This window comes from Hylaeus anthracinus, unplaced genomic scaffold (genome assembly GCF_026225885.1).
Source record: "Hylaeus anthracinus isolate JK02 unplaced genomic scaffold, UHH_iyHylAnth1.0_haploid 12001, whole genome shotgun sequence".
Taxonomy (NCBI): domain Eukaryota; kingdom Metazoa; phylum Arthropoda; class Insecta; order Hymenoptera; family Colletidae; genus Hylaeus; species Hylaeus anthracinus.
In genome coordinates, this window is record NW_026534348.1 from 4,924,004 (window position 1) to 4,940,273 (window position 16,270).

General features: G+C 41.4%; 2 protein-coding genes and 1 long non-coding RNA gene across 9 annotated transcripts in view; 2 read left to right on the forward strand and 1 right to left on the reverse strand.

Annotated features, from left to right (window-relative positions):
• Positions 1–58: 58 nt before the first annotated feature.
• On the forward strand, positions 59–4,169 carry LOC128890724 (uncharacterized). The gene is made up of 3 exons (XR_008460663.1): positions 59–420; positions 539–1,224; positions 3,339–4,169. It is a non-coding gene; the product is annotated as an uncharacterized LOC128890724 (long non-coding RNA).
• A 1,020-nt stretch (positions 4,170–5,189) lies between these two features.
• LOC128890718 (DNA methyltransferase 1-associated protein 1) lies at positions 5,190–10,116 on the forward strand. 2 transcript variants are annotated; one of them, XM_054149487.1, is made up of 6 exons: positions 5,191–5,474; positions 5,539–6,022; positions 6,099–6,429; positions 6,526–6,667; positions 6,732–6,886; positions 6,956–10,116. In XM_054149487.1, exons 2-6 carry the CDS (start codon positions 5,598–5,600, stop codon positions 7,058–7,060), a joined length of 1,158 nt encoding a protein of 385 aa, XP_054005462.1. In that variant the 5' UTR covers positions 5,191–5,474; positions 5,539–5,597; the 3' UTR covers positions 7,061–10,116. The 2 variants fall into 2 exon arrangements, with proteins under 2 accessions (XP_054005461.1, XP_054005462.1); XM_054149486.1 differs by having other exon boundaries at positions 5,190–6,022.
• A 492-nt stretch (positions 10,117–10,608) lies between these two features.
• The window catches only part of LOC128890712 (sodium/potassium/calcium exchanger Nckx30C), a 176,222-nt gene continuing 170,560 nt past the window's right edge, over positions 10,609–16,270 (reverse strand). For all 6 annotated transcript variants that reach the window (XM_054149463.1, XM_054149462.1, XM_054149460.1 and 3 more), the window contains one exon: positions 10,609–16,270. This exon is cut by the window's right edge and continues 6,040 nt beyond it. The gene's annotated coding sequence lies outside the window, so the exon portion shown is untranslated.

The following is a 16,270-nucleotide window of genomic DNA, read 5'->3' on the forward strand; positions in this document are numbered from 1 at the left end:
CGTAAACGTGCGTGACATCGACGTTGTCGGCGCAACTATGTCCCGTTTCTATCTCTTCGTATTCTGCCTCCTTTTCCGTTTCACGTAAACTGTGTTTACCTTTAACTATAGCGTTTGCTCTTGCATGTTGATATCGTTCGCCAGTCCTACGGCTGTAAATTCATCCCATTTCTCAAGATTTCGAGAACATGGTTGACGTTCTCGGCTGCCTGTTGGTTGGTACCCGTTGGCCTCTCGATCGCCTTATCTCGATTCTTGGGGAAATAAGAGTTGTTTTGCATAGTCGAGAGAAAAAAAAAAATGGATCGACGTTTACGGTGTTTGGTGCTATAATTTTTGGTGCTATACAAACTACAAAGTTCATGTTAGGAACTAACATTCCGTAATCGATTATCTCAGCTCGAGGGTTGATTCGAATAAGTACGTAGCGCCATATACATTCGTTTAATGCGACGTCGTTGGAGAAATGTTCGTTCGCTTTTATTGTATAAAGACAGAAGCTTTATAATTATTACTTTTTGTGTTTCTTATTTTTTAGATCCTCGCGGTCCATCCTCGTAAGTTAGCGACAGTTCCAGCTAGTTTTGCGCGATGCTTGAATTTTCAAATGAATTTCGAAATAACAAATCTCTGTGGAAGCGTACGCAGAACGACTAGAGGTGTGTCTTGTACGATATCGAATAAAATTGACTCGTGATAAACACGTTGATCGCAGCAGCGCTTACCGTTGAAAGCTTCTTTTATATGAAAATTCAGCTCAGGGCGTTCCCATCGGCGCCAAGTTCCGTCGTACAGGTGCGAGCTTACAGGTGTTGGTGCTCCTGCTTGATAAGAAGCATACCCGTGACGTCAGATCAGCGCAGGTAGAGTATATGAGTCGGCCCGGAGAGACATCCACGTCACTCGTTCTTGAACCTCTTCGTTCGTTTGTTCTGCAAAAGTTGTTCGTCAGTCTTCATTTCTTCTCTCTTCTTTCTCTTTTTTCTCATCCATTCCACCCACCCGCTCACTCTCGTTCATTAACTCTCTCGCTCGTTTCTTTTCTCTTTCTTTCCTCTTATTCATCGGTTCGTTGTACGTTTCTCGTTTTCGGCTATTTTTCTACTTCTTGTTCATCGACGAGGACATGCATCGAGGACGAGGAGAGACCATCGAGCCGGAATGCACGTTCATCCGGATGTCTACCGCGACCAGGCGTATCGTGGTACCGGGGATACCGATCAGGTAAGTTCGCCAAGGACCGGCGGAGATTCTTTTAAAATACATTATTTTCTTTCTCTTCCGTCCGCTAAAAAAGTAATCAAATAGCTGATTGGCGAATATATCGCCGAACGATATAATTCTTCGAAGGAAAACAGAAAATTCGATTTCGCTAAAGGCGCGCAAGTTTAGCGTCGAACGAGTACCCGCAACCTCGTGCAGCCACAGCTGGAATTCTTCGTGTCGTACTCTTTTCATGTGTAAATTCGAGGGGTATAATTGCTGCTAGAGAACACACGACGTTAGCTTCGCGCTTGGAACGATGATTATGTAACATGCGTGCACGGGCAATGAAACTTTTACAGCGACCACGATAACAATATTGAATTTTCAGCCACCAAAGATATTCGGAGTGTTATCGTGTCTCGAGAATAATACTTTTTTAAGCGACTATAAATTATGTTCTATGGTGGAAAGTTTCGTTAGATGTTCGTTACGAATCATATTTGATACATTGCAGAATATAATCTATACATGTTAGAGAGTACAATTACAATTGCTCCTTGGGAATATTACAAATCATACTCCATTGCAAAACTCTTTCGTGTTTTGTTCCGTGTCGACTAGCGTGAAAACGAAAACGTATACGCGTTTAGAAGGATTGCTTCAAAAGATCAAAATTGTTTTTAATAAACTATGTTTTCTAACACGTCCAGCTTACTATTTCTATACACACATATACCGAGAAATTTCAACTATTCGGCAGAGTGTTTCTTTCTCGAAAAGAATGTTACTCAATTCGATATATATATTTTCTTTCTTTTTTTTTTTTTTTTTTTAAATTCAGGAGTGATATTCAAATAGCGCGCATATTGGATCCAAGTATTTCGCTGTATTTCATCCTGTTAATCGCGCCGGTTAGTAATTAACCATCGTGACGAAAGACAAGTTGACGTTGATAATGAAATTGTTGTGCTATCGTTTCATATCTAATCGCGTATCTCTTCTTCCTTTCGAATAAAAAGAAGATGGAAGATTTCGACGATGATTTTATCGTTTATTCCGCGATCGAATCTCGCGTCTATATTTCAAGCGAGTTGCGAAAAAAAGCCAGGTAGAAAGAAGCTACGTATTACCAAAGGATTTTCGGTAATATCGGTACGAGTCAACTCGTTATCGCGTTATCGTGCCGTCTACTGATAACGCGCAATCGTTGGCTTCTCTCAAAGACGATATTCGATATTTGTCATCAGGTTTAACAAACGAATGTTTTTATTGATCCTTCGGCAACGTAATAGAACAGCATGGAAACAGTACGATATTTCTCGTTCCGATTACCCGAATCATCGCGAAGGACACTTCATTGTTCAGCTCCGTGAAAATTTTCTTTTCGCGTCCATACTTTTGTACGACCGAAGGTTTCCATGGGAGTATTTTGTGCTTGTAGATAATTTAGAAAACAACTTTGATCACGTGTTTTCTAGCTGTTTAATACACTTATTTGCGAATACTCATCGGCAAGGTACTACAGGCGTCGCGTCGGCGTCGGCGTCGTAACGTATTCCACTTTCAAGGAATTCCTATGGCCGATAAGAAATAGAAAAGAAAGATACCAAGGAGAAATATCTAAATATGATTAAATTACTCCAAATGTTTATCTGTTTAAACAGTTGTTCTCGTAACCAGTGAAAATGTCAACTGAGTAAATAAAACGCGAGATTACCACGCTACCATTGAATTCATTTCTCCCGGTTTATTTGGAAAGTAGTTAATACCCGTTAATTATAGCTAACACGATAATAGTAATTCGTAACACGACGAATCTTTTTATTTCTCTTTGATCCTCGAAGGTTGCCTCGGTGAAATGAATATTTTTAGAAATTGCAGGAAATCTGTAATTGTTACCATTCCCTTACCGGCAAACGGTGTCAGATAACTGTTATCGACGAGGCGAATTATTCGAACTTATCTCGTATCGATATAATAAATTCCGACCAAGTCGGAATTCGACCCTTTGTATCGTGCGCTCGACGGTATCCGAAATCTATTATTGGATATTGTTGCAATCTTCGTATCGTACCGGCTATTATTTCCGTGATCGAGCATCGATTTCATTTCAAGTTCATTGTATCTTTTAGGCTCGAATGGTCGAACAAGAACGTCGGGATAAAGAAGAAGAAGGAGAAGTGTTAACGACTCTTGGCACGAGCTAACGCACGGAGGTTGTGTTTACCGCGCAATCAGATGGCGGCGCTAAAGAGGAAGGTGGCTGCTCGCACCTTCCTGATAACAAGTGAAGCTGCTACGCTCCGCTACAGCGACAATTTCTGCCTCCCACTTCGCTATTTTCATTTGGTTTACCGATCTGCTTGGTTCGTACCAAATCCCGTACGACTTGTTAAACAGAATTTCAATCTTTCGATCGAAAATAATATTTCGGAAACGAATTAATATTCAAACGTTATACACACATATGCGCGAACATTGATACGAAGCAACGGTTACAAGAAGTGTAACGTGCAGATTCTTTTTGGAGCCTGGATACAACATACGGAGAAACGATTATTTTTTACAAATTGTCACGAAGGAATTAAAGGAAGAGTAAGAAGAGAAAGCGTGTGCTATGAAGAGAGCTATCCATCGACAGTATGGTGATAATAGACACTGTCATGGAGTTGCTCTCTTTGTGGACGCCGCTAAATTCAACGTTTCCCCTGAGTTCGTTTATATAATGCTCTCCTGTAACCATTCGATTTCGAAACATAGAGGTTCGGTTGCTATTATGAAATTTCAATCAGTTTAAAACACAACGATGTAGACAATAAAATATTTTTAACACTCGTTTACTACTCTACTTTTGCGTTTTTTCTCCTTCGTCAATTTTAATAACCAGAGCTTATAACTGAGAAAGAACTTGGCTCTTTCGAAGTATTCGTAAACCAAGGATCAGACAGTAAACGAAAGATTTCAGACCCGTAATATATTAACCGTGGTAGAGTATAATCTAACTAAATATAGAGTGCAAGCCATGACAGAACATCGACGGTGTTAATGCGACATCGTAAATAACGATATTTAATTACAATGATAAGTACACATCCATGTAATTATAACAACGTGATATCATCTATTTAACTCCGTATATGCCCTACGTCATTTTTAATAACGTTGATTATCGAAATAAGATAAGGAAGCGGAGTGTTTGTCCTTCGAATACAGTGTATTCTACTTTACTGCTCTGTTCCGGAGCGCCCCTGGTGAAAGGCAATTCGATATCCAGGCGAGTATATAATCGACCTATATTTTTATTTTAATAAATACAGTAAATTACATAAAATATTTTTAAAAATAATATATATGGCATAATCACGAATGATCCTCCGTGTCTGTTGTTGTGATTATAGTTAATAATAACAAATTATTATTAACTACGTCAACTATAAACTTGAGTGTTTTGCCACCGGTGGCGCCACTAGGATAGAAATCTGCATTATCCTTGTACTGAATAAAATATTATTAAAAATAATATATATGGCATAATCACGAATGATCCTCCGTGTCTGTGTTGTGATTATAGTTAATAATAACAAATTATTATTAACTACGTCAACTATAAACTTGGGTGTTTTGCCACCGGTGGCGCCACTAGGATAGAAATCTGCATTATCCTTGTATTGAATAAAATATTATTAAAAATAGTATATTTCATATAATTACGAATGGGTGTACTTGGGTGTTTTGCCACCGGTGGCGCCACTAGGATAGAAATCTGCATTATCCTTGTACTGAATAAAATATTATTAAAAATAGTATATTTCATATAATTACGAATGATTTTCTTTGCTCTAACCTTGGTAACAATTGTAAATCACATGTTTGCATATGAACAATAACGAAATTGGGCGTTTTAATGTAGAAAGTTACCAAAATTAGTTCGTCCTTTTGTCCGCGAGATGGCTGTACTGTTTCTCGGTCCATGAATCGCAACACAGGTACCTATATATCTATATATATTCTCGCAACATGTCAGGCACATAATCGTACTTCAGTTTGCAAAGAAAGGTTATTTTTTAACAATTGTGTGTGTGTGTTACAAATGTAATCATAGCTTAGCCTCTTTGTGCCTAACTACCACGTGCTTCCTGTTGCATACACCTTCAAAAATAGCAATCAATTCATTAAATGTTGTCATCGTAGGATAAATAACCTCAAAAGAAGAATCGTCGTAACAGCGGAGAAACGAAAGTTCGTCGTTAATTAACAGAATGGCAGATGTACGTGATATATTAGATATCGAGGTACCCACTACCAGTGAACTTACAAAAGAATCGATTATAGGCACCGACAAAAAGAATCGGAAAAAATATGAATACAAAGTACCGAAAAGGCCGGAGGGCATGCATCGCGAAGTGTTTGCATTGTTGTGTAAGGACAACAACGACGTACCACCACTGTTTCCGACGGATACAGCGAAAGGATATAAACAAGTTCGAGCCAAGCTTGGTATGAAAAAAGTTAGGCCATGGAAATGGACGCTGTTCACTAATCCCGCGAGAACGGATGGCGCAGTTTTCCATCATTGGAGACGAGTCGCGGATGCAGGGAAAGAATATCCCTTTGCTAAATTCAATAAAAAGGTTCCTATTCCGACGTATACCAATGCAGAATATGTTCAACATTTGGTTACAAATGGTTGGACTAGAGCAGAGACCGATCACCTGTTCGATTTGTGTAGAAGGTTCGATCTTAGGTTTATTATAATCAAAGATAGGTGGGATCGAACAAAGTTTCCTGCAAGAACTGTAGAGGATTTAAAAGAAAGGCAAGTAACCGTTGCACGCTTTTCAGGTCTATTCTTACATTCTCAATTACTTATACGAATAACTACAAATGTTTAGGTATTATCAAGTGTGTGCTGCTTTAACCAAGGCAAAGTCTCACACTGATAAGGTTTATATATTTGATGCAGAACACGAAAAACGTAGGAAAGAACAATTAAAGAAGTTGTTCGAGAGAACGCCCGAACAAGTGGAAGAAGAACAAATGCTACTGGCCGAATTAAGAAAAATTGAACAAAGAAAGAAGGAGAGGGATAGGAAAACGCAAGACTTACAAAAATTAATAACGGCAGCCGATCATCAAGCCGATCCGAGAAAGAATGAAAGAAAACCAACGAAAAAAAGCGGCGCTTCCGCTAGAAATAGACCAAATAAGACTGATACTTCTCATGTAAATAATTTACCTACAATAACAGTTTATCTTCGTATACTACTTTATAGACACTAAATTCATGTTGATATGTACATGTACAAACGAAAATTTTAGACCGTGGAATCAGCTGGAATCAAGTTTCCAGATTTTAAAAATAGCGGCGTGTCGCTTCGTTCTCAGAGAATAAAGTTGCCAAGTAGTTTAGGCCAGAAGAAAATGAAGGGTATCGAACAAATGCTCAACGAACTGCGACTAGGTATACGTAACTTCGATGATTTACTCGGATATTACTTCGGATATTGATACGTTCTTCTTTCTAGAATTAAACCCGCCACCTACGGAGCAAATATGTCAACAATTCAACGAATTAAGAAGCGACATCGTGCTACATTACGAACTTAGAAGCGCATTATCAACGTGCGATTACGAATTACAATCGTTAAGGCATCAATACGAAGCTTTAGCTCCCGGAAAGGTAACATTCTAACGTTAATTGTATATATAATTTTCGTCTTGGCGATTAATACCGATATTCAATTTTCAGACGTTAACGATACCTCCCGCATTACTACCAAAAACGGAGCCCGAGGTTAAGGCGGACATAATAGACGTGGTGGGCTCGCCTAGCATGCCAACAGTCACTCACTGACGTTTAAAATCAGTTTTGGAATAAGTTAGTTCCAGTACCGAATGTAAATAATTACCAAAGCGTTGAAACGCGGTACGAAGAAAACATCGAGTACGCGCTTGTTTAACTCTTCACTTCCTGTATCATTTTTTTTTTTTTACATTGTATTGGATTAAACGTAATTTACATGAAACCGTCGCACTTACCCGTCGTTTCCAGAGATCCTTTTTCCCGTGCCATCTTCTCGTGGAACGTACGCGCGAAGGGAAATAACGCGGACGCGATACAATTTACTTATATATCTGTGTATTTTATATTGTCGACAAAAAGTAACAATGTACGGTCAAAACCGTATAATTTATCTACAACAATCTACAATAGATTACAATATGTTGTCTTGTTTTTGTTGAGGGTCACGGGGAGGCAGGGTCGTTAGAATAACGGGGGCGGGGAAAAAAGGGTTCTCGGAGGGGTTAGGGGGATTATCGGGTTTTAAAAGTGTGGAGGAAAGATGGTCGATGCAGGCCTTTCTTCGTTCGTGCTCCGTTAATCGCGATACAGTTGACTGTTTTAATTCTATATTAAATTACTCGGTTAGCCCCTAGCCGTACTTGGTACGGAATAATGCGTATATATGTATATCTGCTTCTTAATGATCGATAACCCACCGCCCGACTTTTCCCATCTACGCCGTGCCGTGAGGACTCTCTCGGTCAAAGTTAAGTGTAAGAAAAAAAAAAAAAAAAAAGAAAACTGGGCACAACGCTGGCATCGTTGACCCGCATATCCGATGCATTGTTCGCAGATCGTGCATCCTCTTGTCTCTCTCTCCGCATGTGCTGACGCTTCGATCGCGGTTGTCCCCGGTGCGACGCGGGGACAACCTTTATCTTTAAGACATTTTCCCACCAATTCCTTCTAATGTTCGATTCGTGGAAAGACGCGCGGGAGACGTTTCGTTTAATTATTTCGAGATACCCTAAAGGCAATGGTTCTTAATCGTTTAAACTACAGTTTGGAACAGAGCGATGACAATTATTTCTCGGGCGCTCCAGTTTGCAATCGCTTTTCGTTCGATTAATTTTATCTCCGTTTGTTTTGGACTGTAGACTTTCGTGACTGTATTTCACATCAGATCAACGAACGCTCGTAGCCTGGAAGCAGGTCACTTTTTCACGCAGATGTTAACAGATTTCAATGAGAATTATTCCAGAACGACGTAGACCGCGGTAAAAGGATTACGTAAATTAGTCCGTGCATGAGAACTAAAACGAAACTAAAATTGACTGTTCACTTTCGGGGTGAGACTCAATAACTGGAAACGATTTAGAATGACGCTCGAATCGAATACATTCCGAAACCATTTTTGAGGAATTTCGAATTCCTCGTGGAGCACCACGGGAGATGTAACGTAATCACGGGGAGCTAGAATAAGGGAAACTGGAAACGATCGAGAATGACGCTTGAATCGAATACACCCCGAAACCATTTTTGAGAAATTTCGAATTCCTCGTGGAGCACCACGGGAGATGTAACGTAATCACGGGGGCTGGAATAAGGGAAAGCAATTTCAAGAACTTCAAAAGTGACTTTAAAGGGACTTTCGAATGACGCGAGACCCCTTTGCGTCTCTACTCCTCTGGGACGCATATTTTCAGAGGTTCGCACGTAGGACGTACAGGGAATACCAAAATCAATTTTGTATCCGCCGTGTGGGATTACGGGAAGGTTCTATATCGCTGTATTTCGTGATACAAAAACGATTGGGAATCAAGAGCACCGCGTTTCTTAACGACGACGACAGGGGTGAGGGTATGTCGCACTAGTAAACGGTGGGAGAGGGATGATAAACGATCAAGCGCATCAGCACATCGCCAGTGATGTTACTAACCGTGTATCGTTCGTATATTTAGCGATGGTCGTTTCTCATCGACCGATTCTCGTTGATCTAGCGACGAGGGGAGCTCGATCGCTGGCCCTGGCACAGCAAACGGGTCGCGGCAGAGATGGGCAAAATTCTCATCTAGAGAAAAGTAGTTTCGCTAACGAATAAAAGATAATCGATCTTTTATTTGTTACAGGTTAAATAAAACTTGGAATTCGAATTCCTGGAACGAAGTAACGTTTCGACATCGAACGAATAAAAACCGGCCTGTACGACTGTTCAATAGAATAAGTCATTATACTCGCGTCTTTATTCGTCGATTGCTATTCGAATGAAATTCTGTCCATCTCTGGGTGGCGGGTGGAAAGAGAGAAAAAAAATAATCGAGCCACGAATAATAAAGGAACGCCGCGGCTGGCAAACGCACGCGTGCACGTGTCTATATGTATACATATATACACTATGCATGCATACATATATACACATATCTTTAGTAACAGTAGTAATGATAATGATAAGAATAATTAACACGAATAACTTGTAATGTACAGAGTGAGCGCGTAGCTGGTGGAAACGACGCGACGAAAACTAAATTGCTCGCAACATTCCTAAATTTACGTTAACAATCTTAAAATTTCAAACTCTCGTTCGTAACTAATGAACGCAACAATTGCTTTAACGTCGATGAAATGAATCTCGCGCGTACAGCGAGACCTCGAGTCGCAACATGCGTCCTATATATCGAATACATTCTAAATTAGTACAAGTATTAAAACAAGGCCGAAAACGATGTAACGTGGGTCTCGCGATATATGAAAACATCCACCGATCTGAAAGTCCTCGAAAGAATACGATCTATACAAAGCGGCTTACGCAGGAAAAGCTCTAAAACGAATTAACCGCTCGAGTCGAGGGCTCGCTGTACCCGATAAAAATTCTACCCCTGGTTCGCCAATTCGTTTCGCGTTTTCATCGTGTCCGTTCCACCGATTACGCGCGTTCGTCAACGAAATTTCCGCTTCGTCTTTCCTCTCGCGTCCCGCCTTTCGCTCTTTCAATGTTTCCCTTTCTTTCGTTTCTATTTTTTTTTTTTTTTCTGTTTTTTCTTCCTTCGTTTTCATCGTCTTTCACACAAACGACGAATATCGATTCGACAACGTTCGAGCGATCCTGCAACTGACCAGAGAAGAGATTTTTGTTTGTCTCGTTATTCTTCGTTTTCGTTTACTTATTATTTTTGTTATTTTTTTTTTCTTTTTTTTGGTTTGTTTTGTTTATGTTTGTTTAAAGTTACTTTTGCTGCGTTTTTCATCGTATAACATGTAACATGAGAAATCGTATCTTATTCGTTAAAGACATTCCCTACACAACACGGCTACGGTAATGCGTCATGGATATGTGCGCAAGTGCGTGTGAAGAATGTAGGGAGAGAGGGAGAGCCAGAGAGGCAAAGTGGAGTAGGGGAACAGATTGAACGGTTAGGAGCGGGGAGGTTATAGAAGGAGTGGCGGGTAGGGGGGGGGGCAGGCTGGGAAAGGTTGATGGCGTAGCGATGGTGGGAGCGCGGTAGGGGAACAGGGGTTTGAATTCAGGGAGTTGTCGAAGTGTGTCCGCACGTACGCGCGCATACGCACGTGCGCACATAGGCACACGTTTTTTTTTTCCATTTTTTTTTTTCTTTAATGTTTATATGTATAGATTTTTCTGTATATAATTGGTAATCATTGATTTTTTTGTTTTCTGTTGTTTGTTGGGTTGCTTCAAGTTAACTAGCTTCTTCGAGTATGTATATATATACACATAGGTATATGTACAGTACATATATATGTGAATATATATATATTCGCTATTACGTAATAGTAACATGTACGCTCGACAAGTGCGCTGACTTTCTTCTCTCTCTCGCACACACATATACACACCCACCCACACGCACACACACGCACACACACGCACGCACACTCGCTCACCGTATCTCGCGCGTTCTCTCTTTCTCTCTTTCTCTCGCTCTCTCCCTCACGCACGCTTCAGCTTGCCTATAGTTAATGTTCTACCTGTATTGTATATAACTACAACGCTATGGTAGACAACAACAAGTAATATTAATCCTAAACTTGTTTCACCTGCATTTTTTTTTTTTTTTCTCTACGTCGTATTCGTATATGCCGTAAAAATGTTGTATATAATGATATTAATATTGTAATATATATATTCTGTTTTATTGCACGCGGTTGTTGGCCGCGGTGGCGTCGGTACATCGAACGAACATGGAGATATCCCCGATCGATTGTCATCGATTTCGTATCGGGCTGGGTTTACAAACACTTTCGAAGCACTTTCGCATCGAAAGGGGCACGACTCGAGTAAATCGCCGGGCACGTTTTCGCGTACGCATCCTCGATATATGTATATCCTCGATCGCGGAAGAACGATCGGCCGTGGACCAATCGTCGATCCCTGTCGCTCGTTCGATACCAGGACCCACCGTGGCAACGTTTTCATTTAACATCAGCCTGTTACATTTTCATTTTTTCGTTTTTTTTTCTTTTTATCAGCGAGATTTTACACTACGCTCTTTTTTGTTTCATCGCGCTCGGAATCCTCGTCGGCGCATAACTCGCCCACGCGATCAGCGATTTATTTATTTTATTATTTTTTTTTTTTTTTTACTTTTTTCCTCTAGGTATAAGCCCAAAAATCATCCTGCGTGAAGTGTAAATAACACGTGGTCGTTGGTGCAGCATATTTTTGTCTTTTGCCCCTTACACCCCCCCCCCCCGCGCCCCCGCCCCACTTGGCTTCGAGGATCGCGGCTCTAAACCCGACGCCCAAAGTACGAAATTTGTTTTTTTTCTCTTTTTTTTTTTTATTTTATTCCTCATCTATTCGTGATATTCTGAGACGAAAAAAAAAAAAAAACGAAAAAGCGTGGTCGTCCATCGAGAAGATCGATTTGCCGTTTAAACGTTAATCGACGGGTATCACAAAAATCGTCAAATCGAACGCTTGTCGAGACCTCTCGTTGTTTCTCGAGCAAATTGCACGCGCACGCTGCAATCCGTAGTAAAATTCATAATATTTATCATTTATGTATATATGTATATGTACGTGCTATGCGGGTTTCGTCTAATTCGCATTTACCCTAAATATCCGCGAGAAACAGAATTCGGTCGTTGCGCGTCCGAGTTTAACCCTTTCGTTGCCGCCATACCCCTATTTCGCCTATTTTGTCCTCTTACATATTACGATAGTAAACAAGTTTTCCGTTTTGCGTTGCGCTCTGGTCTGTTTGAATATTCGAAGAAAATAAAAACGCATAGAGAGTTTGTATCCGAAGTCAAGGCATCCTGTTTCTACTTGTGATTTTACTCCCGAAGGAACGAGACCTGCCTCGACTTCAACAGAGAACGCGCTCCACGCGCGACTACTAGACATTAAGTTGCAAATATCAAGTAGAAATAATGAACTATGTAAATTTGATCCAAGAATGTAAGATTAAAGGAAGGAATTTAAAATTCTAAGGGATTCGCTACCTCCTCAACGGCATTCCGGGCATAATAACTACGAATAAATTTTTATTACGCGAGAAGAAGACTCGCGCGTAACGATTACACCCTTTGCAGACGGCGGCTGGATATACCAGACGACATACTTTCACCTTTTTGGACATACATCGGGAAATTGTCTACGAATCGCCGTGAATTAATCGAAATTGGTTTCCCCGATACGTATGTAACGATACGTCGAATCGAAATAAAGCGTGCACAGCGAACAGAGTAATTTTCGAATACGCGTCGTTCTCCTGCGTTTCCCTAACGTTCGTGCTCCAAAATGTCCGGTCTGCAAAGGGTTAATTAACGAATGAATCTTCGCGGACGTTTCGCTCTCGTGTGTTCGATTCGTTTTGAATTGTATTCGCTGGCGAGGGGCCTGAAAGGGTGAAAAATGGACCAACAACGACATATATTCGCACGCACGAGCGAAAAGAAAGCGTTACCGTAATAAAATCATCCTATCCGCGGATTCTCTCACCCCGAACGTATACAACGTTAGAACCTTTACATATTTATATGCGCTTGTATGTAATATAAGTATGTATATGTATATATATGTATAATGGTTGTATTATTTATAAGATTTATCATTTTATCCGTGTACCCAGCTAGGGTTCAGCGGTAACCTAGGTTTTTTCATTTTCTTCTCTGTTTACCTCGTAAAATCCGGATCTCTCAACTACGGTCGTATTCCAATACGTCTACTACTGCGGCGATGGACGGGGGTAAAACCCTATGTAATGCGACGAATTCAACAATGACAATCATAAAATATATATATATGTATGTATGTATGCATGTATGTATATATATGTGTGTGTGTGTGTGTAGGTGTTTGTGTTTATATATATATACGTGAAAACAGAATCGGAACAAACGAGATCGCACGTATATACGTATGTGTACATAAGTGGCTTTGTGTGTTGTGTGTGTGTGTGTGTGTGTTGTGTTTATGTAACTAATCACAAGAGACATGGCATACGCCGAAGATCGATAATTACCTGGCCACTATCTTTCACGCGTGCAATCTCCGCGCGACGCGCACACACACGTCCCTATATAGTATACAGTAGTGCGTGTGCGTACGTCTGTGTGTGCGCGCCCGCGTCCAACAACAATCGATCTGCACGCGATCGAACATTTTCGCTCGACAGGCCCGAATCACGACCCCGAAAACAGTATATATATATATATATTATTTATTCGTTTAATACGCATTATAATATAATAATCTTTAATCATATAGAAACTCTGTAACGCTTTTTGTATCTCTTTTTCTCTTTCCCCCACCTAAATATCTTACGATTTTGTAAGTATACCACTATTAATACCGCTAAGTGATCAGTTTTACATCTTATTAATCGTCAACGTCTCTTCCTCTTTGATATGTGCGTTCGCGCCTTGTCGTTTGCCAATAGAATAATTACGTTTTAAGCTTTTAAGCGGAATTTGTCTTCTCCTCTTCGCCTTTTCTGCTCTGTTTCGCTTCCAGTTCACGCGTACAACACGCATAATGCGCCCGTCCTCCCAGAGATGGGCCAAACTCTCATCCGAATAAACGATTCCTGGATAACAGGAAAATGAAACTTTGTAGACGAAACGAATTATATTTCATCTGGAACGTACAAGAACCGAGGAACATCTCTAAGTACCGAAACACTTCTACGTACCAACGATTCATTTAGGAATGTTTTGAAACCTTGGGAGCTTGTCACGTTAATATTTTTAAACAAATACAGTTTTAACCCATCTCTGGCTCAGCTTGTATGTGCGTCCCGTTCGCAGTGTCCGCTCAGGTTCTTCGTCGATCGACGAAACTGACGATAATCGGTACAGCGTCGCTCGACCGGATGGAGAACAGGGAGAACAAATTTACCCGTTCCGATGTGTACACACAGAGGCAAATTGCCCGACAAGCTGACGCCCTTAGGCTCCTATCGTCGCGGGATCACGTCTTCATCGAGACCAACCCGGTTTCGCAACTGCTTGACATATCACGCGCGAATTCGTCCGATCCACGCTACCCGACCGAAATTCAAGGCTTCGGGTCCTCCAATCGGCGAGAACGAACCTAATCGTATGTCCTAATAATCGAACTCAGCGTCGAGAAAGGCCTACCCTGTATCGACTAGAAGTCAACTAACATCGTTTCTCGTTTCCACGTTATCCCCGAGCGAATGGAAAATAAATAAAATCACGTTCGTATACGAAAGAACCGAGAAATACAATACTCCTCGCCGCTGGAACGAACGAAACCTCTCGATCAGCCTAGGCACGCGTCTGGCTACATACTCGTTCGCGTGCCGACAGCAATTAAACGTCCCGGTCGAAAATGCTCGTACTTTCGCGAGTGGTCTACGTATAAATACGTCGAATGCGAAACGAATTTCTCTACCTCGGGGACCAATTATTTCGAGTCCCAATTTTACAAATTTTTTACTCGCAACGAGTTGTCCGCGAGGTATAGATCGTTTTCGCGTTTCGAACGAAGAAAGACCGATCTTTCGACTCCGTCTTCGTAAGGACTTAGAAGATGTCGAAGTACGACGCCATCTTTGTCGACACGCGTGCGTGTGTACATCGTTTCGCGCATTGGTTGCATTGCATGTACTTTACGTGCATCGACGTTCTCGGCAACGCGAGGTTCGACTTACAAACGATCGCTCTTACGTAACGCGCGTTTATATAAAAATGATTCTCGAGCCGGCGAACGTTGAATCGGCCACGGCGACGTGCCTCCCCCTCAACCCCTGTACGTTTCGCTAATGTCTCGAGTTCGATGGTCAGGATCGAAACTCCGTGTCCCCTTTAACGATGTTTATCCTAAGGTATTATAAAGTACAAATTACGAGCGCGATAGCACCTCGAGCCTCGAACGTTTCCCTCGGTCGACCTTCGCCTTATCACGCGATTTACAGTTCATCCCTCCACCCTCCACCCACCCTTCCAATACATATACCTTTCTCCATTAATCTCGTCCTCGTACACTTCACGGTATTTTTGAAGTCGAAACGTCCGTAGTACGGTTCTGCTTCGAATAACGCTCGAAAACTGGGTCAATTATCAACACGCGAGGCGAGGGAATTTTGAATGAGTTTTGATCGCGAATCCGAACGACTTCAACGCTTGTCTCCATACCCAACCGTACGAACACCTAAATTTTTCCCCTCCCGCGATTCCTTTTGAGGGGCGATCGCGAGAGGAACTCGCTGGAGAGAAAACTTCGAAGCTCGAGTGGTCCTTCTCGGTTCGTCGTCGGTGTTCGACGCGGGTTCGCTTTTCCTCTCCGAGAAGAATGTTTCAGCGCAAAGATGGGGATAGTTTTTGAACGAAATGAAGTTTAAAATTAAATTAAATTTCGCATCGAACAGAGAGAAGCTTACTCGAAGAACCGTCCGATTGAATGAACGTAGAAGATTACGGTGTCCCTATTCGTCGTCTTATTATTCGAATAAAATTCTGCCGATCTTCGGGTCGACCAACGATTTTCGAACACCCACGACGTTGAACCTTTTTGTTTCGCGCGTTACCTCTAACTCATCGACGAGCTTTGTACGAACGAATAAATAAAACATCTATCGATTTACCCGGTCGTCGTAGTCGATTCTAGTTGCAGCATGATCGGTCGTCGCGATATCGGTACATCGCGCCACGGTAACAAATGTTTGATTGAAAACGTTTAATCGAGGCTACAGAATCTCTCCCTCTCACGCACGCAGGTACACAAATACACTCTTCGACTCTTTCTCTCTCTCTCTCTCTCTCTCTCTCTCTCTCTCTCTCTCTCTCTCT

Excerpts from the sequence above, each read along its gene's own strand:
- LOC128890718 (XM_054149486.1), top strand. The coding sequence starts at position 5,466 with ATGGCAGATGTACGTGATATATTAGATATCGAGGTACCCACTACCAGT. Across the intron at positions 6,430-6,525 it reads ATAAGACTGATACTTCTCAT|ACCGTGGAATCAGCTGGAAT; the intron begins GTAAATAATTTA and ends CGAAAATTTTAG. Across the intron at positions 6,668-6,731 it reads GCTCAACGAACTGCGACTAG|AATTAAACCCGCCACCTACG; the intron begins GTATACGTAACT and ends TCTTCTTTCTAG.